At 44.4% G+C, this 21,872-nt stretch overlaps 1 protein-coding gene across 1 annotated transcript; it reads right to left on the bottom strand.

Annotated features, from left to right (window-relative positions):
- Positions 1 to 467: 467 nt before the first annotated feature.
- Positions 468 to 17,629, bottom strand: TIGIT (T cell immunoreceptor with Ig and ITIM domains). Its single transcript, XM_043594222.1, has 5 exons — positions 15,873 to 17,629; positions 14,542 to 14,871; positions 11,432 to 11,538; positions 2,488 to 2,773; positions 468 to 1,169 (listed from the first exon to the last, which is right to left on the bottom strand). The coding sequence occupies exons 1-4, from the start codon at positions 15,934 to 15,936 to the stop codon at positions 2,537 to 2,539; spliced, it is 738 nt and encodes a 245-aa protein (XP_043450157.1). The 5' UTR covers positions 15,937 to 17,629; the 3' UTR covers positions 468 to 1,169; positions 2,488 to 2,536.
- Positions 17,630 to 21,872: the final 4,243 nt, after the last annotated feature.

Below are 21,872 nucleotides of genomic sequence, written 5' to 3'. Positions count from 1 at the left end.
TTGTTCAGGATAGTTCTTTGGATTAGAGATCAGACTGTACGTGCCCAGGCTTAGAATGTGGAGTAATTCTAAGGGTCGGGAGCCAGTACATTTATTCTTCCCCAAACTCTCATTCTTTAATTCATTTATCTTCCCTTCTCCTATCATAAAATCCAAGAGGGGATCCAAGAGAGCTTAGGACCACTTCCTGTCTGCACTTAATAATCTCCTAACTCCATCTCCCCTATAATCCTCTCCTATGTGTTTCTCAAAAGACATAATAAGAGGAGAAAGTCTCCTCAAACCCTATGTTGAATGAGAGCAAAAGAGAGACCACCAATCAGTGATGGACACCCTTCCCTGGTACCAGCTGTGCTCAGGTCCAGAGTCTAGTGCTGCATGGCCCAATCAAGATATAATGGGAGCCACATATGCAATTTTAGATTTTCCGGTAGCCATATTAAGAAATTAAAAAGAAACAGGTGAAATTAATTTTAATAACATATTTTAATCCAAAATATCCAAAATCCTATCATTCTGACATGTCATCAATATGTTTAGATTACTAACGTGATAGTTTCTGTTTTTGTTACACACAACCAGCCTTCAAAATCTAGTGTGCATTTTATACTTACAGTGTAGTACATCTCAATTCAGACTATGACATCTCACCTGCTCGACAGCTACCTGTGGAGAATGGCTACCGCACCGGACAGGACACCTGTCCAGGAATCTGGCTTTTAGGGAATTGTCTTCTCTGGTTCTCCAAGGAAAATCTAGTTCAGTGAATTCCACTTGAAAATTTATTTTCTGTCTAATTCAATCTCATTTTAGCAACCTGGCCCATTTATAGCATCTATGGGTTCTTTTGTATTTTTATCTCCATCCAAATGTTATTTGTAGATATTTCCCTGTCACTATAATCATGTTAAATAACACCCAACACTCAGTCCAGCCTTGACCTCAATATATGTGTCCTCCAAAGCAAACTGCAGCTCCCTTTTGTCAGTACGTTTTAGTTCATTTCCAATTCGTGAATGGTATTCTACTCCCAAGCCGTTTGCACTAGTTCGGCAAGAAGAATGTGTTGGGCTGCCATGGCCCAGAACAGCATTTGACATGCATCTGTCTGTCTTCCAAAGGACTCAGCACTCCGGACAGATTTGGGCTCGTTGCTCCTAAGTACATACCTATTTGGTAGAGAAGCGAGAAAAATAAAAATACAAATCCAAGGAGTAGGAGTTGAATTTTCTTCTTGCTCAGCCTGCCTACTTAGGGAGCAGAGCATTACTTCACTTCAGCTGTTGGCAAATGACAGCCTTGCTTCACATCCTCTCTCATTTCCTGTGCCCATGAAAGAAAATCTGTCACCTCCGTGCCCAGCATTCCTCCTCAATCCTATAAGAGAGGTGATGGCAGGATAAAGGCCTGATTGTCAGCTAAACAGAAACTCGCACTTAGATGCCACCCAAAGCCCAGCACAAAGAGGTCAGAGGGTGAATTTAAGGGTTCAGAGCAGCTAGTGGGAGGGTGTTCATTTTTAAACCCTCAATCACTCTTTTTTCTCCCCCCTAGGAAGAGTCCCTGTTTTAAAAATCCAGGTTTTCCTTTTGGTGGACACAGATTCTTTCCTCACAGGCTCCGTGGTGGGTTGACAGAGAAAAGGTGGATCCTGGCCAGGGGCTAAGCTGCAGCCCCCTGAGCGGGCAGTTGGAAGACCTGGGGTCCCCTGCTGCAGCCCATCCCTGGACTCCAAGCACACTCAGCAAAAGGAGACTTGAATTAGCTTCTCAGGGAGTAAAATCTGAAGCCCTGTTGGCTCCCTTGGTGCCAGGATCTTCCATGTGGGAATTTCAGTAGTTCTGTTCGGTTTCTCTGACCTCCCTGGACAAAATTCCTGCTCTGACCACATAAGCCTCACTGTTCCTTCCATCCTCCCAGGACTTTGCCCCAGACAAGCCTATCCTGACCACCTCAGCCTGTACCACATCTCTTCCCAAAGACGCATGTCTTGTCTCCCTGTCTTCTTACTACCTTTAATGCAAATGTCATCACCCCATTTAACTTTAAGGTTTATAAAGGCTGAGACCTGAGAGGGTGGGTTAGTCATGCCCAAATCGCCCCATGGAAGCCCATGCCCATGTCATGCCTTGTTCATAAAATGCCTTGAATGTGTGAATGTTGATGAAAATGACCATGACAAATGAGATGATCATATCATCATCATCATCCATCACAAAACTGCAGCCCAAAGCCCTGCCCAGTGCTCCTGTTGGGAATGCATTTCTCAGAGTCATAAGATCCACTCAAACCAGGTCAAGTTATTATTTTTTTTTTTTAACTTTGCATTCATAATCAAGACACAAGCTGTTCACTCTGGGTCTGCCACCAGGGAAGGGAAAGGCAGAGGAGATGTGGAGAAGAGAATGACATTCATTCACTCAACTGAACATACACACCCACACGCGCAGCAATAATGGAGACTGCAGACCCTTGTACATCATCCACCTGTAATAGCAGAGACAGGAGTGTATCTCCCAGACGATGCCTCTGGGAGCTAACTGGTCTCTGCTGGGAAGCTGAAGCTTCCAAGGCTCCTGTAACTCAGGACGTTGAAGTATTCATGTGGCTCGGCACAGTCATCTCCCCTCCGCTCTGTGCAGAAGACCATGGGCACAGCCTCTGCCTGGATGCAGCTTCCAGCAGATGACAGAACGCCGGCACTCCATCCCTCCTGTTCACGAGGCATTCTCCTGAGGCCACTTTCCGAAGAATGGGCTCTGAGAGATTTCTTCTGAAAACAAACAAACTACAAAGTGAGGAGGAGGGGATGTCATTCAGAAGTTATTCCCCAACATGATACATAGTTACAATCATCTCTCTCTTCCTTTCTTACACACACACACACACACACACACACACACACACACAAGCAAAGTTGTGTTCTTACCAATACCAATTCCTTAACCCTTAATTTCTCAGCCTCATCGCAGCTAGATTTCAGTACTAACCACTCCAGTGAAACCACCCTTGTTCCACATGCAGTGAGCCCCACACACCCCGTGAAGCAGCTTTTTGTCTCAATTCTCTTGTTCTCTTTACTGCCTCTGACACTGCTGACCTCTTCCTTTTGGAAATGTTCTCTTTCCCTGGCTCCCACAGTATCACTCTCTGCCGGTTCTCCTCCTCCTGCAAACTCCCACCTTCACCTTCAGCCGGACCTGCTTTTCTCCTGCTCACACATTAGCTCCCCAAATAAAGGGACTCCCCAAGCTCTGCCCTCTGTTTTCTCACTCTGAACACTCTCTCTGAGTCACCTCATGTATATGGACCTCTACAAATACCATCTGCCCTCTGAACATTCCCAGATCTCTACGCAAATTACCCCGGGCTCCAGCCCCAAGCTCCAGACCACCCAATGGCCAGTCACAGCAAGCTCAGACTCACTCTGTCTCAAATGAGACAATCATGTTCCCTCCCCCACAACCTGCTCCCATCCCTACGTTCTCTTTCCTGGTTCACAGCACCAGATGACCAGAAGCCTAATGTTAAATTCCAATCGGCCATAAATTCCCAACCAATTTTATTCCTAAGTCCCTCTGAAATCACTTCCCTCTTCTCTATTCCTACCCCCACGTCTTATCTCGCCCTGTGCTTCCAGCACCCGCCTACCTCTGAACTCCCTCTTTCTTCTGGTACAACTTTCACATGGCCACCAGCACAGTGGTAATTTAGAACTGGAAGTTGGATCACACCATGCTTCTGCCTAAAGCCCTTGGATGGCTCCCCTTGCCTACTGAAGGGTGCTTAATCTCCTAGAGGGGCTGCAGGTGGATGTCAAAGGGTTTGTAAAACACCGTAGGTTAGTCCATAATTTCACTACATTCCCTGCAGAAGATTGTGTGTGATGCCCCCCAAAACACCTTTGGTGATTTGGTCACACTCACCTTTGCAGCTTCATCACCTGTGGTGCATCCCCACTCAACACTCCAGCTCCTGGCATACGGCCTGGGTGTCAGGCAGGGAGCATTTATTCAGAAGCTGCTATGAGCACGTACTGGCTAGCTTCTTCATGTCATCTCAGCAACAACCCTACTGAAGTTTCTGTTTTGGAATGAGCTCATATGCAGACAGGTGAAGCCACTTACCCAAGGACAATCCCCCTTCTGACTTGGGTCCAGGCCATGCTCTTTCTCCTCAGCCAGGCTGCCTCTCATCTTATTGCTTCTCGAATGCCATGCACTGTTTTCTGCCTCCCCCAACTTTTTATATGATCTCCAAAAAGTTGTCTACTCTTTCCTCCAACTCAGCTCCATAGCACATTGTCCAAGAAGCCTTCCCTGACCTTCTGTGAGAGTGACATTCTTCCTGTTCTCTGGATGTTCTCTGTTGTAACATGCGATGCTGTCTAGAACTTATCTGTTTACCCCTCTTACTTCTCCAAACTGTGGGCTCCCTGAGGGAAGGATCTATGCTGTATTCCTCTTTGTAACCTCAGAGCCCATAACAGACATTCAATATATGTTTTGGGACTGAAAAGTGTGTGTTCACACATGCATGCGCATGCACAGGCATGCATGCACACGCGTGCGCACGCACACACACACACACACACACACACACACACACTCTTCCTCAGCCCATACCTAAAAGAACAGGATTTTCCAAATCAAAGGGACTCATAGTCAGACAGCTACAATTGCTATTATGGGAAAATAGAACAGACAGTGAAATCTGTTTGGGAAAACAAAGGGTATGAGGTCAGCCATTGCCCCCATATGAGAGCATCACAGGTGAAGATTGTGCTAAGCCAAGGAAATCAAAGACCAGTAGGCACAAGCAGGATGGCAGAAGAAACACCTAATGGCATCAACTGCAGAGGTGACACCCTCTCAGTCTTACTGGAGACTCTGCTCTAAAGTATGTCACTCACTCCCACCATGGGGTGCGTCCACGGGTCTGGATGACAGAATTACAAAAAGCCACACACAGGCTTGGAAAATAACAACAAACACAAAACCAAATCCCATTCTTCCCATCATCTACTACTTCCCAGGAGAGGAAGTAGCATCCTTACTGGCTAGTGTGAGCTCAGCGGTGCACGCATATAGGCTAATGGGAAGGGTGGATAGGCTGCACGGATGTACACCATGAACAAATATCAAATATTAGGGGTGGCACTACACTGCAGGCCCTGAGGAACTTGGCCTAGATAGAAGCCATGGTCTTAGAAGGACACACAGGAGTCAGGTGGTCTCTTCCCACTCACTGTTTCATTCATTCCTTTTCAATGCAATGGCTGCACCCTTACCATAGGTATGAAGAAAAGGGGTCATCATTGGTCATGCTGATGCTGTGCTAAAAGAGTGCTACGTCCCTTGATGCAACCCAATCCATTTCAAACATATAAATATCCAATTCTTTCTCAAAGAACTGATGGTGACCTTTGGTGCTGGTGTGTTCTCATTTCCACTCTTAGACTGGCCACCCTTGCCCTGGAATCTTGACTATTTTGGCTTCCAAAGTCTTCTGGGAAATGTAAACATTCCTGAGATGGGTCTCTCAGCTGCCCGGTTTTCATTTAATCCCTGTGTATCGGGGCTCTGTCATTGCCAGTACAAAAAACAAGCCTGGGGCTGAAGTGGTCCTATAGGAGTAAGAAGGGAGACTGCAGCTGGGTCCTATGAGGACAAACACTGCCCCCTGGGAGACATGAGGAGGACAGACAGTGGGTAGTCAGTGTTATGGAGCTAGCTGGACACAGCCATCTCTCTTTTCCCTCACAGAAGATCCCCTAGGGAAACTCTTTGCAATACCTGCTTAGCAAACAATATCCATTCATTTAGTCATAATACATCCATGCAATATCAATATTTTTGAGTACCAAGTATTATAAAGTGCCACGGTAAATAAAATCTATAATAATTACAAGAACTTAATAACTAATACTTATTAATACATGCCGGGAAAAATGCCAAGTGCCTTACATGAATTACTTGACTGATGTTTTCCCACAACGCTATGAGAGCTGCATCATAATTATTCTCACTTTATAGATATTACCATAGCTACTAAAGTGGTACAGCCAGGATCCAAAGCTAGGTCTGTCTGATTCCAAAGTCCACGCTCCTAAATAATGCAACCAATGGGCTCTCCAGGTCTATAAGGAACGCTGTTGGCACCCTGCTCAGATCCTACCTGCTAGACCAGGGATCCCATTCCCCAGACACTGAGAGTATGGGCTGTGGGCAGCTCACAGCTGCCCCTTCTCTGGAGAATGGTGGTTGGGCCCTGCCCTCTCTGGTTAGCATATGGAATTGGGGGTTGACTAAGGTGGGTTTTCAAAAATCTGGCTCCCTGCCTCAAGGTACAGCCAACTTTGCATACAATTAATTCTTGCTGCAGTCAAGTCTCCAGCTGAGACAAAGTCTGGCTGAGCTTTCTGCCCTTGGCCCTATCCAGCTACTCCTTCACTACTCTTCTTCACCTGAGAGTCCATCCCAGTAAATCACTCTCACCAAAATTCATATGTCAGGATCTATTTATGGGGATCTGATCCAAAACAGTTGCTCCTGGAATGGCCCTAGAAGCAGACACAGGATGGTATTGTGGAGGGATCCCTCCCCAGCTGGATGGGAATATGAACCCCACTGGTGGTGGTGGAATGCGATGGGACACAGATGGAAGGGGAATCTGAGCTGGTGCCACATCACTGACATTTGTGAAGTATGGAAAAAGAGTGGTTATTCAAACTGTGGGATTGAGTAGTTTTTACTAAATTCTCCCCAGTACATGGAGCGGGGAGCATGACAGGCTCAGATCTCTCAGCACCTGGAAGCAAAGTGTGAAGAGTCCAAGCTCCTTCTTGATAGCATTTCAAGAAAAACACATCTCTGGCATTGAAGACCAGGCACAGGACCTAACTGTAAGAGAGATAGAACTTCAAAGTAGGCTGGATTGTAAGCTTGTGCAAGTCTCTTATGCTTAGAAAAGGAGAGATATCTATGACTTGGGAAGAGGATCTCTGGGTAGACTCACTGAGAACTACCTGCTTCTCTTGTATCCTATGGAACTACAAAAATGGCCCACTTCTCCTTGATGGAAGTTATGGCCCTGTTAGGACCTGTGTCCCCTACAGGCCATCAGCCCCATATTTAGGGCAAGACTGCAGCCTACAGTACCTGAGGGAATGCCAGGAATGCTTAAGGAGGAGAGAGGTTATACCTAAAGGACACAGCCAACATGTACCGGCAGCAATGGCAGAACATGTCTGGGAGTGAATTCTCAGAGCGAAGGGGCATGCTGGGCAAGCAAAAATGAGACTGGCCAATATTGGGACACATCTCGTGACTTAAGATATAACACCCTCACGAGGACTCTGGGAGACAATACTAATACACTGCTGTCAATAAACATACCAACACCACTTTGGCAAACTAAGGAAGAAAGAACCCAAACCCTCAGACAAGTAGGGATGCAATGATGGACGTATGTAAAATCATAAGGAACATATATATATTGGTCTCTATCCTCAGTTTCTACTAATATTTAGTCTTTAACCCCAGTTCCTGACACAATGCTCCTTAAACTCTTATAATTTGCTGAGTGATAGGAATGTTTTACACAGGACTCCTAAATGGCTTGGGATTTCCTGGTGATAGGAGTGTCTTTGTTCCAATGAGGTGACGTTGGGTGGGCTCCAGGATGGAGGCTGGTCACTAGAAAGACCAAGCCATGATTAGAAGCTTGGAACTTTCATCCCCACCCCCCATTCTTCAGAAAAAGGAGAGGGACTGGAACATGAGCTAATAATCAATTTTGCTGACATGATGAAGTCTCCATAAAAATCCCACAAGTATGGAGTTCAAAGAGCTTCCAGTTTTCTAAAAATATCCACATGCCACGAGGGTAACACCCCCCAGCTCTCCAGGGACAGATACTCTTGTGCTTGGACCTTACTGACCTCATCCTGTGTATCTCTTTCATCTGGCTATTCATCTGTATCCTTTATCATATTCTTTATTATATAACAAACCAGTAAATGTAAGTCAGTGTTCCTCTGAGTTCTGTGAGCTGTCAACAAATTATCAAATCCAAGGAGGGGGTTGTAGAAACTTCAATTTATAGTTGGTCAGTCAGAAGTACAGGTGACAGTCTGGGACTTGCAGTTGGTGTCTGAAAGTGAGGGCAGTCCTGTAGGACTGAGCCCTTAATGTGTGGGTTCTGATGTTAACTCCAAGTAGATAGTGTCAGAACTGAATTGATTGTAGGACACCCAGATGGTATAGAAGAATTGGTCAGTGTGGGAATAAACCCACCCATCTGTTGTTTAGAAGTGTTCTGTGCAGTGTTAAGAGTAGAGAAGAAGAAAAAAACAGAGTTTTCCCCAATATAACCTACTAAATCAGGGATTGGCAAACTAAGGCCCATGGCTCAAATCTGGCCTACCACAGATTTTTGTACTGCCCGTGAGCTAAAAATGATTTTTATATTTTTAAGTGGTTGAAAACAAATTCAAAAGAAAAATAATATTTCATGACACATGAAAATTATATGAAATTCAAATTTCAGTGTTTATAAATAAAGGTTTGTTGGCACACAGCCATACTCATCCATTTACATATTGTCTGTGGTGCTTTCATGCTGCAATGGCAGAGTTGAACTGTTGCAACAGAGACCGTATAGCCCACAAAGTCTAAAAGATTTACTACCTGGCCCTTTACAGAGAAACTTGGTCGATCCCTGTACTACATAATTGTGAAAATCCAATAGCTGATTATGTTTCTAGGGAAGATCCAGAGGACACTCTTTTACAAAGGTGAAAAAGAATGTGCTAGTGAAGAAAGCACCAGCATTACTGGGAACCTCAGTGGTATCTCTCCTCTGTAGGCTGGGGCTGAATGGTTTTATAGACCTGGATCCCTAGTAGCAATAGGAATGAGGAGACCCCAAAATGATATAGGGGCAGATGGTAGCACTTAAGAAACAAAGTGGATGTAGTTACTGCAATGGCAGCCTGACCCACCAGGATATTAAGATGGCTAATAAAGCACAGTGCTCCTAAGATAAATATGGATGGACAACCAACAGGGAGGGGTGTTGCTTATCTATGGACGAGAGATTAAGAATACATGAGAGAAGGCTGAGACCAGCAACCCACCCCTGGAAAGTCAAAATCTCTTGCCCAGTTTCCAGGTCTGTGAGCAGCAAGGGTGGATACCATCCGTTCACCCGCCAACTCTGCTCTCCAGCCTTCTGCACCTGATTCTGTTTCCTAAGAAGACAGAACTATGTGCACTGCATCAGCAGGCTTCCTTGCCCTCAGGCTTGGGTTTGGGCTCAACCAATGCAGAGCAACAGTAGAAGATGAAGGCAAGGAGAGTGAGGTGAGGGTATATATATATTCCCCTGGCATTCTCTCTGCATAGTTGCCTTAGACTGGCTATAACCTTCAATCAAAGATTACAGTACTTCTCAAGCTGGTCCCCTCCACACATCTCTCCCTTTCCAGGTTCTAGTAATCACCTTCTCCCCTTTCCCTTAAAGACTAGGGGTGACAATACACTGCTACACTTCTCCTAATGGTTTCCTTAATGCTGCCCAGTACTTCGTAACTGTCCGTTTTAAACTGTCTTCAAGCCACCCGCCTTGAGAGTACTACATGTTCCCAGCTGTATCTAATTATATCACTGTACAATTGCTGAAAATCAAAGAGAAAGAAAGTTTTTAAAGGAATGAGAAGAAAAAGCCATACCTTCAAAGGAGCAAAAATAAGATTCCCATAGTTTCTCAACAGAAATACGGGAAGCCTGAGACAATGGAAAATGTTTTCCATGTCCTGAAAGAAAGTAACTGCCAACATAGAATTGTATACCCAGCAAAACAAATATATCATTTTTAAATTAAGGAAAAATTAAAGATATTTTCAGACAAAAAAAACCAAGATAATTCATCACCTACACAAAAGGAAATATAAGCAATATTATTCAGACAGAAGGAAAATGATCCTAGGTACAAGACAGGAAATGCAGGAAGAAGTAAAGAGCAACAGAAAGGGTAAATCTAAGTGAATAGTGACTCTAAAAACAATACTAATTTCTTGCAGGGTCTAAAATATATATAAAACTAAAACACATGGTAATAATAGCAATAAGTTGGGAAAGTAGGTAAAAAAGAGTTAATGCGCCCTAAGATTCTTGCAAAATCCAAGACATGATTAAAGCACTAATTTATACTGTACTTGAATAAGTCAGGGGTATGATTTGTAATATCTAGTGTAACCACTAAAAGAATAGCAAATCTAGCATAATTACCAAATAGATCTTTTTATAATAGTAAGTACTTAATTCAAAAGACAGCAAGAAAGAGTAGGGGAAAAAACAGGCAAAACATATATGAAGAAAATAAGGTGGTAGCTGTAAACCCACATATATCAGTAATAACAGCACCAAGCACATGGTCCAGAGAAAGAAATGTCAGGGATGAAGAGCTGGGTTGTTCACTGAGCCGAACCCAGTTTGGGGGGAAAATCAGGAAACAAGGGAGCAGGGTCTAGGATGAGGTGGAAAACGATGTTGGCAATCACAGACTTGCTTTCCCCCAAATGTTTGGTAACTGAAATTAAGGCGACCTGGGATGGCTTTAAAAGTCCAAAAGGGCAGACAAAACAGGGAGCAGAAATTCTTTCATTCATCCTAATCAGTAGCTACCAGTTTACAACACAAGCACATTCATCTAATTCTTCGTTGTTTACAAGGCCGTCACAGGTACTGTGCCACCTGTTCATCACAGCTCTGTGATACAGAGCAAGTAGAATCACCATCATCCCCACTTTCTGGATGAGGAAATGGAGACCCAGGAGACTCCACAACTTTCCCTGTAATCGCCCTCAATGCTGAGCTCAGACACGACATCATCTACTACCCCATCCAGCACTCTTTCAGCTGCATGACCTCGTAAGCTAGAGCAACAGAGGATGTATAGCCTACTGATCTTGCCATGTACCTTTTTCCCCTAAATTTGGGGAATGTTTATTTCTCATCCTGTAGAACTGCTGAGTAGCCCAACACCACAGAAGGTTGTTAAAATTACATAAGCTAACACACAAAAATCCCCAGTACCGAGTAGATGCCCAAAATACAGCAAACTCACAATAGATAAATCAAACTCTCTAGGGAGTGGCTTCAGGGACAGGCAAGAACTAGGAGCTGTAGGTGACAGCAAGATGGGGGGGAATACAGGTCCAGGCTTTCTGCAGTTCCCAGACAAGGAAAGGGACAGAAGAAGAGCATAAACAACTTCACTGAAAGGCAGAGCAAGGACCGTAAAACAGATATGTAGGGCAGCGGGGGAGAGCACATCAAGGTCTCTCTCTGGACAGGAAGGGGACATGAAAGGACAGGGTGGCAGGGGCAGGGTGGCCATGACTGAGATGTGCAGCCACAGTCTTTACCTTTCTGGTCAATGTGACCACCACGATGACTGCCATGCAGATGACTGCCAGCACTATGGCCATGGCTCCAAGCAGTGGGATCTGGAACCCAGCGCTGCGCTCAGCCACTGGAGGGGCGACAAAGTGAAGATGGGGGGGTGAAAGCCAGAAGCAAAGGGCAGCCATTACACAGGGAAGCCTCTGTGTCAGGGCACAGAGGTGCAGGCTGGCCAGGTCTTTCTGTAACCATAGGACTGGAGTCTTTAAGCCCAGCTCCTTGAACGGAAGAGCATCTACCTGGCTCACTGTAAAATCAATGGCTAATCTCTGGAACCAAAGCAGACCATTGTTAACACTCCCTTCCTCTATTCCACAAAATCACTTTCCATGCTAATCGTGAAATGAAACAAAAAATAACATCCAGAAAAAAAACCCAGAGAGTGAACATTTTATTAAATTTCACATTTATAATCATACTAGTAAAAAAATGTTTAATTAAAAATTAAAATAAAATTAATTAATTAAAGCACAAAAAAGAGGGGGGAAAGAATATAACCTTTCACATTAAACCTGTAACATTTTTCCATCTGTGAGACCCTGGAGAGAGTAACGTTATGGAGGTTTATCCTGTTTTTTCTCAGCACCTGGCACATAGCAGGTGCTTAATAAATATTTGCAATATGGAATTAAAGCATGAACAAATGAATTTCCACTAAGACATAAAGTGTAAGGAGAAGAAGCAGAAAGGGAGTTTTGAAAAGAGTGACAGCTGATCCAAGGACAGCGAGAGAGAAACAGAACAATTGCTCAGATATGTGCTGTACTGTAGGTAGAAGGGTTTCCAGGCTGCCTTGTCCTATTCCCACTGCCTTCCTAGGAGCTTGGGCAGATCCCAGGGGTGCAGGGAAGTTTTGAGAGAAGGGTGTAACAGAGGCAGGCCCTCTTCCCTCTACGGGCTTACACTGTGGGAAAGGTGGCTAAGGAATGCAGTCACTAAGGACAAGGCAGTGCCCATAGACCCACACGGTACCAGGGGGGAGGGAGCCCAAGCTCCCCAGGATGAGTTCCTCTTGCACTGCAGACTCAGCCTCTTGCTTTGGCCACAGGTAGGGGAAGAGGGCAGATGGGGAGCAAAGTAGTCATGGAGAACACAGCTTCTGGGGGCAGAAGGGCTGCGGCGGGCTGTGCATAGAACCAGAAAGGATATAGGCTCTTCCCCACATGCAGCATTGACCTATGTCAGAGCCAGCCAAGAAACAGCATTGAAAAGAACTTTAAAGTAGCCTTTTATCTTCTCAGTCTACACATATTTTGCTAACTCATAAAGCTTAATCTCCAACACAATCGATAGTAACAGGCAGAAGCTCTGAGGGTCTAGAGGCACCTGGGTGGCTCTGTTGGTTGAGGGCCTGACTCTTGATTTCAGCTCAGGCGACGATTCTGGGGTTGTGGGATCAAGCCCTGTCAGGCTACACGCTAAGTGCGGAGCCTGCTTAAGATTCTCATTCTCTCTCTCTCTCTCAAATAAAAAATAAAATAAAATAAAAAGCAAGAAGCTCTGAGGGTGTAATTTAACGGAACCAGATCATCTGTGTTAAAACCAGCTCTACTGCTCTGAGTAACCGTAAGGCCCAGCCTCCACCTCCATCAAATAGTGACATGGGAGTGGCTGGCAGTCAGAGCTAACAGTACTTACCACGTTCCAGGCCTTGTTTTTTCTTTTATTCTTTTTCAGTTTATTTATTTATTTTGAGAAAGACAGAGACAGCATGAGTGGGGGAGGGGCAGAGAGAGAAGGAGAGAGAATCCCAAGCAGGTTCCACAGTGCTGTCAGTGAAGAGCCCAATGCAGAGCCCAAACCCATGAAACCGTGAGATCATGACCTGAGCCAAAACCAAGAGCTGGATGCTTAACTGACTGAGCCACCCAGGCGCCCCATTCCAGGCCTTGTTTCAGGGCATTTTCTTGTAGTATGGTATTCAGTCCTATGTTAGAACCTCATAAGGTTACATCTATTTTCATTTCACAGATGAGAAAATCAATGCACAGAGAAGCTGAGTAATCTTGTCTGAGGTCAACAGCAGCACCAAGATTTGGACCCAGGCTCTCTGGTGTCATAGTCTGAGCTCATCACCACTCTGCTATACTGTTTCTCAGATGCAAAAATCTTTTCCCACTTTGCAGAGAACTGGTTTAAGTGTTCAGGTGATAATGAATGTGAGAGCACTCTGGAAACTATGAAGTACCATACAAAGGTAAATTATTATGTATTTACATTTAGCACACACTGTGTTTTAATCCTTTGTAAAACTTAAAAGCTAGGGGCGCCTGAGTGGCTCAGTCGATTGAGCATCTGACTTCAGTTCAGGTCATGATTTCGAGGTTTGAGAGTTTGAGCCCCACATCGGGCTCTCTGCTGTCAGGGCAGAACCTGCTTCAGATCCTCTGTCTCCCTCTCTTTTTGCCCCTCCTCTGCTCTCTCTCTCTCTCTCTCTCTCAAAAATAAATAAACATAAAAAAAAACTTAGAAGTTAATTCTTTCTTTTTTATTTTTTTAAATGTTTATATTTGAAAGAGAGAGAGAGAGAGCATGAGCTAGGGAGGGGCAGAGAGAGAGGGAGACACAGAATCTGAGGCAGGCTCCAGGCTCTGAGCTCTTAGCACAGAGCTCAAAGTGGGGCTCAAACTCATGAACTGTGAGATCACAACCTGAGCCACAGTCAGACACTTAACTGACTGAGCCACCCAGGTGCCCCAGAAGCTAATTCTAATTTGCCTGGTTAATCTTAAACCAATAAATGAGAACCCTTCCCAAATGACCTTAATAAGTGTTCTTCCTAACCAACACATATAAGATGCCCTTCTTACCCAAAACAGTGGCTCTCAATTCTGGCTGCACATCTGAATCACCAGGCATGCTTTTAGAATCTATTACATCCCAACTTTGCCCCTAGAGATTCTGATTAAATTGATCTGGGATGCGGCTCCAGCATCAGTGTCATTTAAAAGCTCCCTGGTGATTTGAATGTGAACCAGGGTTGAAAGACCCTGTTCTTACAGTGTTTAGCAGGAACACATCTTCTGTTCTGGAGGATGAAAGTTCATTAGCCACCCTGCTCCAGAGCGCATACCTGAGCTTTGTAGGACCTCCAGAAAGAGTGTCCCTCTGTATATCCCATCAGGGTAGGTGTGATAGGTACAAAAGTATTCCCCTGTATCATTCCTGGTCAGCGACTGCAGGGTGAGGCCCAGGTTGGGGCCGGGGACCACTCGCTCCCTGAAGGCTGGGCAGAGGTACCACCCCAGGTTAGCATGATGAACGGCCAGAAGTTGGTCCTGCTGCTCCCAGTTGACCTGTGTCACTTTGGCAGTGGTAGAGGAGAGGCGACACTGCAAGGTGACAGAGCCACCTTCCTCTGCAGAAACGTTCCCCATTGTTACTATCCTGCCTGACACGGCTCCTAGGGAAGGGGAGAAAATGTGCATGAGTCCTATGTCAACAGCTGTCCTGGAATGTTCCTATAGAAATCCTAAAGGGCTTTGAGGCTAGAATTGGTCTGTGGAATGACAGTGTCTCTTGTCCATCCTGTCACTCCCCACATGGACTGTAACTGCTACACTTCACCCACTCAGGATATGCTGCTATAATCTAGCTTCATGACAAGCTCTTTGATTATTTCCATGTACTTATTTTGTCTCCCTACCTACAACATAAGCCCTGTCAGCCACCACTTTTGTTTTACTTCATCTTCCAGCAGCCAGTTCTACGCTGGGCACACTATTCCTTGAAATAAAACCTTGCTGTTTGTCTGACTGCTGTTTGAGGTGCCTGGAAAAACCTTCAGGAAAGCCACAAAATCCAAAGGAAAGAAAGACTGGAGAGAAACTTGTTTCTCCCAGACAAAACCACCCTCCTCAGCACTGACCACCGCCCATCATCTGGGTACAGCTCCACCCTCAAATGGTTCAAAAAAAAACAACATACAAATTAAATTATAATATAGTGTCTCAATATCTGTGCCCCCCTCAGAAACACGTCTATGATTTTTATTATGGAAGGAACCATATCTAATGTAAATTCAGTCTATAATGGTAGACTCTCTGGAATCTGTGAAGAAGACATTTTTGATCCACAGAAAATGTACAATGTCTTTCTAGAAGTTTCCTCAAGGACAGAAGAAAGAACGATGAAACGGGAGTGAACTTCTACAAGCAAACTGATCATCCCTCCTCCCTGTTTCCTTTCTCTCCCCATTTCCTTTCTTGGGTTGGCCAGTCAGACACCCCAACCCCAAGGCCTCCATCTGCCACCCAAAACAGAACCTGCTTCCCAGACGCTGCCTTTTCTCACATGAGGGGCCACAGGATTCTGAAAACCATGCCTTTCCTTCCCTCACTTCCACTCCCAGACTTACTTCCTCCTTCTGTTTCTCCAGTTCCAGGCTGGATTTATAGGCCTTACCTGAGGTGGGGAGGGGAGCCTGCCTCAGCCCCTGTGCCCAAATCAGGAGGAGATACCACTGCATGCTTCTGCCCAGCGGGGGGCCCACAGGAAGCAGCCTAGGCCTCTTCTACCACGGAAACTGGAGGACTGTGGCTGGCAGGCCAAAACTGAGCCTATGAGGAGAGAGGGTCTCGGAAAAACTGAGTTCAGCAGAAACAATGTCAGAGACAGATTAAAAAAAAAAAGCTCTCAACAAGTACACAAACTGCATAGGGTGAGCCACAAGAAAGACCATGAAGGAAACACACTAAAAAATAAACAAAAATGTGGTTACAGACGCATTGGTCTTTGGGTTACTATTAGTTAATCTGCTGTTTTTAAATTCTGTCTTGATGCACTTGTTTTGTATCAGCCTTTGTCTAACAAGCTCAAGGGCCCTGTGTATCTGGTAACGCCCAAGATTCTGAAGAGCCTGTGGAGGTCACTGGGCTCCCCTGGCTTCATCCTACTAAAAAATGTGCACCCATTAAGAGAAATCTAAGTTTGCACACTTTACAGACCAAGACTTGCGCTTGAAATCTAATGAGCCAGTGAACAAGATGCATTTACTTCAGAGACTAGATGTGGGCAGGACAAAAAGTCTCAGACAACAGAGCAACTTTCCTTTAAATAAGGTCCTCTTCTTGAATCTGATTTCTTCTGTCTCGTCTATCTGGACTGAGATTTTGTTGAACTCTGGCTTAGTTTCTCTAACCCAGCAGAGTCAGAGGAGACCAGAAGAGGGAGTTTTCTTATGACTGGTGACCCCCCATCCCCTGCCCATGAAAATCACTAGTGCAGAGGAGGATGAGCCCCAATTACCTGACCCTGGAAAGGAGCTGATCAATACTCATCTGGAGTTTCCAGCTCATTATCAAGTTGTACTGTTGACCCATCCTTCTTCCTTCCTTCCCTCTGTTCTTTTAGTCACTTGAGAGTCCAAAGAGCCTACGAAACACCAGACTCAGCACCAGGCTCTGGGAACACAGGATGAACAATCACAGCCCCTGCCTTCAGATACTCAAAGCTTGCTCTCCAGTGAAGCTACACTCTGGGCGAAGGAGGTGGAGGGTCTCTGTTCACCTGCCTCTAGGGCTCACCTCTGCTACCTTGGGCATGTTTCATGGTGCACATCCTGAAAATCTGCTGTTCCACCAGGAGGAACATCTAAAGCCTGGTGCTGTGCCCCTCCACTCCAGGGAAGCAACCTGAGTGTTCCACACTGTCCACGCTCCTGTCCTCCTGTTCCCCTTCTCCCCCACAGGATGCTCCATCTCAAACCACTTTCTGTCTTCCCTGGGTTCCACCCATTCCTAACTGGATACCATGACCCATGCACCCCCCCCATAGCCCACCTCCAGCCTCTTAGACAACATATGCCTCATCAACTTCTCTCTGCCCTAACTCAGCTTCAAGGCTCACATGGAGAGACATCTCTTCCAATCTCCTTTCAACAGTCACAGTGCCTGAAGCTGAGGAAGTTGTAATACCTAATGTGTGTCCAAGGGAGGGTTCAGAAGTTGAACAGGCAGAGTGTTTCCAAAACCGGCTATCCAGGCAGAGAAGCCCAGGGTGGGAGAGCTGAGAGCAAGTAGTGGAAATAGAGCACAGAGAGGGGGACACTGGAGTTTGGGTTATAAAAAATTTACAGCCTGGGTTTCCACAGTAGGATGGGTGAAAGCCATAGAGGTAGGATCTATCTTATATAATAAGAAACCCCAAGAAACTTAGACTAAGTTTTTTAAAAAAGGTTAAAGAGTTTCTCTAATTGTTTCTTTTTTTTAAGTGTCTCTCTTTTTTTTTAAGTTTATTTATTTATTTTGAGAGAGAGAGAAAGAGAGAGAGAGCCCCAGGGAGGGAGGAGCAGAGAGAAGGGAAGAGAGAGAATCCCAAACAGGCCCCACTGCTGGCCTAAAATGTAAAGCACTCCCCAGCCTTTCCCTCGCCCTGCAAACCCACCGCCCACTCCATCAGCTCCAGCTAGAAATCTGTGGCCTGGAAGAGATCATAGCACAGGGTGAGGGGGGCACTGAGAGTGGTCACACTTTCCACAAGGCCTGCAACCTGTACTCAGGAAACACCATTTGGAGCACAGAACAATCTCTCAGCAGTGCGTGTGAGCTTCAGCCTCTCCAAAGTCTTTCCTTGGGTTCAGAAGTGGTGGGGAGCTTCAGGGATATCACAACTTTCCTCTCCCTCCCCTTCCTTGTCTTTGATCAAATGCAATATCCTGAAGCTGCAGGGAGGTGACCTTTCTAGCCAAGTGCTCCCACTCTTTACTTCACAGACCCCAGCACCTGTTGGTGATAGGCTGTATTGTGGCCAAGGCGGGTCTCCTGCAGGTCCACAGAGGGCTAAGGAAGCTGAGAGACAGGAAGCAAGGGAAAGAAGGTGGCATGGACTCTCAAGGCACCCAGAAGAGCCTACCCCCATCTACCATTTGCCAAAGTAAAGCCATCTCACAGCAGAGCTATCTGAGCAGTGGAGTGGTTGTTCCAAACCTCTTGTTGAGAGAGCTGCCTCAGACCTGTCTATGACTTCAAGATTTTTAGTAAGTCTGTGAACCACAGGACTTGTAGGCTAAAACTGGCTCAGGACCAATGCAAATGGGGAGAATTTGGGGAGGGGATTGCTGACTGTTGTTAGTCTAAGCTCCCTCAGGTAAGGTGACTCTGAGAACCTCCCTGACACAGGCTGTGGACTACGGGAAACTTCCTTTGCCTTCTCAGCTGTGAAAATAGGACAGAGACCCCCAAGGAGAGGTTGGAATGCAGAGTCAGAAGAAAAATCTTTGGGAAGAAGCAGCTGATCTCTCCTCAGCCTGGGCCTCTCTGGCTTCTCTTCCTGGCGCACCCACACCTCCCCTCCGACATTACTCCCCTCTTGTCCCTTCTCCACCCTAAAGGTGATTATACTTTCAATCCACCCCAGACCTCATCTGCCTTTAGAAAGGTATCCTCTACCCCTGCAGCCTTATTTCCTACTTCCTGCCACCTGGAGCCCTCAGTATTGCAAACACATAGGATGAGGGATAGAAGTACAGGGAAACATCTTTCAAGGAACCTCCTAACCATCAAGAGCTCTCCCTCCCCCACTGAAAAGAATGCCAGGCCTAGATGATTTCACAGGGGAACTATAACAAGCCTTTAGAGAGAAGATCATTTCAATGTTACTGAAAATATACAGACATACAACACAAAAGAAAACTTCCAAATTAGTTCTATGAAGTGAATTTCAAACTGATATAAAAATGATTAAGATTGCACACAATAAAAGAAAATCAGATCCTAATCTCTTATGAATATTGAAGGAAAAATTCTAAATAAAAGTTGCCACACAGATGCCAAAAGCATATTAAGCAAAATACACAATGACCAGGGAGTCTATACCATGATTGCAGGGTGATTCAATACCAAAAAAAATTCATTAATATTAAATACTATATCCACATAGAAAAAGCAAATGGTCATTTCCTTTGATGCTGAAAAGAAAATTCAATCCCATGAATTATTTTAAAAAAACATTAAGCAAAATAAAAATCGATAAATTCTTTCTTAACATAATTACACACACACACACACACACACAACCAGCCCCAAAGCCAAAATCTTTTTTTTTTTTGAGCGAATGAATTGATCGACAGTGAAATCCACACAGAAAGCTTCTTCTTCTTTTTTATTTTTAATTTTTCATTTTAGAGAGAGAGAGTGCAAACAGGGGAGAGGGGCAGAGGGAGAGGGAGAGAGAATCCTAAACTGGCTTCATCCTCAGCATGGAGCCCAATGCTGGGCTCAATCCTATGACCCCAGAATCATGACCTGAGGCGAAATCAAGAGCCGACTCAACAAAGTGAGCCACCTGGGCATCCAAAGCCAACATCTGTTTTGATGGGAAGACACTAGAGGTATTCCCACTAAAGTCAGGAATAAGATAAGGTACACACTATTGCTGCAACTAGTTAACCACTGATCAAAAGTATTAGCTAATTTGATTAAGTAAAAGATGCAGTTAGAGGCATAAGAATTAGAAATAAAGATATAAAAAACTATCTCTAGTTATCAAGGCTTGTATAAGCAGAAAACCCATAGAATCAATGGGAAAAATACCATAAACAGTAGAATTCTGTTAAATTGGCATGATATAAACTTAATATAAATAAACAAATAGTTTTCCTATATACAATCATCAACCAGTTGTAAGATACTTGGGAGAGAATCCACATTTACAATAGCAGCAAAAAAGAAAAGAAAAGAAAAGAAAAGAAAAGAAAAGAAAGAATATTTAGGAATAAATTTAACAAGAAATGTGCAAAAGTCATACAAAGAAAACTTTCCATAATGAATCAGCTATTCAAATAAAATTTTAAATGAAACCATACATATATTAAAAGAAAACATCTGTGAATTCCTTTGAAACCTGGAAGTGGAGACAACCTTTTTAACTGTGACTCAAAATCTGGAATCTATAAATACAACGTGGTGAGGAATTTCACTACATATATATATATATATATTTTTTTTTTTGAGAGAGAGAGAGAGAGAGAGAGAGTGCGCACAAGCAGGGGAGGGGCACAGAAAGCGAGGCAGAGAGAATCCCAAGCAGGCACCTCACTGTCAGTGCAGAGCCCAATGCAGGGCTCAAACTCATGAACTCATGAGATCATGACCTGACCCAAAATCAAGATTCCAACGCTTCACCCACTGAGCTACCCAGGTACCCATGAGTACATATTTAAAAAATATATATATATTTTTGCACTAAAAAGTCATAGGGGTGAAAAGACAAATGACAAACTAGGAACAAATATTTGGAACTTATTTCACAGCCAAATGATTCATCTCTTTAACATAAAGAGTTCCTGGAAATCAGAAAAGAAAAAGACCAACCACCCTGAACATGCCAAAATACACGAACTGATGGTTTATAGCAAGAGAAATACAAATGTTCCTTAAACATATGGAAACTTCTTCAACCCCCGTTGTAAAGAGAGAGACGTGCATTAAAACAACACTGGGATACCATGTCTCCCCCACCAGATTGGCTAACGTCAGGACTGTAACAATACACTCTAGTAGTGAGGCTGTGGGGAAGCAAGTCTTGCCATAGAATGCTGTTGGGAATATGAAATGACATCATTCCTTTGGAGGAGAATTTGTCAGTATCTATCAAGGACCTGGGAATCCTACTTCTGGAAATCTATTCTAAGGCTATAACTTCACAAATATGAAATGACAGGGGCTCCTGGGTGGTTCAGTCAGTTAAGTGTCTGACTTCAGCTCAGGTCATGGTCTCACAGTTCGTGAGTTTGAGCCCCACTTTGGGCTCTGTGCTGACAGCTCCGAACCTAGAGCTGCTTCAGATTCTGTGCCTCCCTCTCTCTCTGCCCCTCCCCCATATTCGTCTCTGTCTCTCTTTCTCAAAAATAAATAAACATTAAAATAATTTTAGAAAACCAAATGTGAAATGACATATGCAAAACATTACTCGTTGAGGCATTACGTGTACTAGCAAAAAAAACATGAAATGACTCAAATGTCTATCAATCTTGTTGAATAAACTGTGACACCCAGTTCCTTATTGAATAAACTCTGGCACCCTCATGTGAGGCATAACTGGGCAGCCATGAAAAGAATGAGAGTAATCTTGATATATTAACACGGAGTGATCTCCAGAAGACTTAAATGAAAAGGTATGGTGCCCAAAAATGTGTATAATATGCAAACCTCATGGGAAGGGGTAAAGGGGAATGAGAATATGAGCACAATTTTGCCTATGTTTGTAATAAGGAACACTGTTAAGAATTAATCAGAACTCAATGTTTTAAATTAGTTAATGTTAGATGGCAGAAGAGGGACGGGATAGAGGGGGGATTGGGATGGAAGAGAAACTTCTTTGGGTATAGCATTTAATTTCTAGGGTGTCAATGTTTTACATATCTAAAAATACATATTATATAAAACAAAAGTGAAAGAAAGGCCA

This window comes from Prionailurus bengalensis, chromosome C2, assembly GCF_016509475.1.
Source record: "Prionailurus bengalensis isolate Pbe53 chromosome C2, Fcat_Pben_1.1_paternal_pri, whole genome shotgun sequence".
Classification (NCBI taxonomy): domain Eukaryota; kingdom Metazoa; phylum Chordata; class Mammalia; order Carnivora; family Felidae; genus Prionailurus; species Prionailurus bengalensis.
The sequence above is the reverse complement of the archived record's forward strand: the minus strand, read 5'-3'. Positions and strand labels throughout refer to the sequence as shown.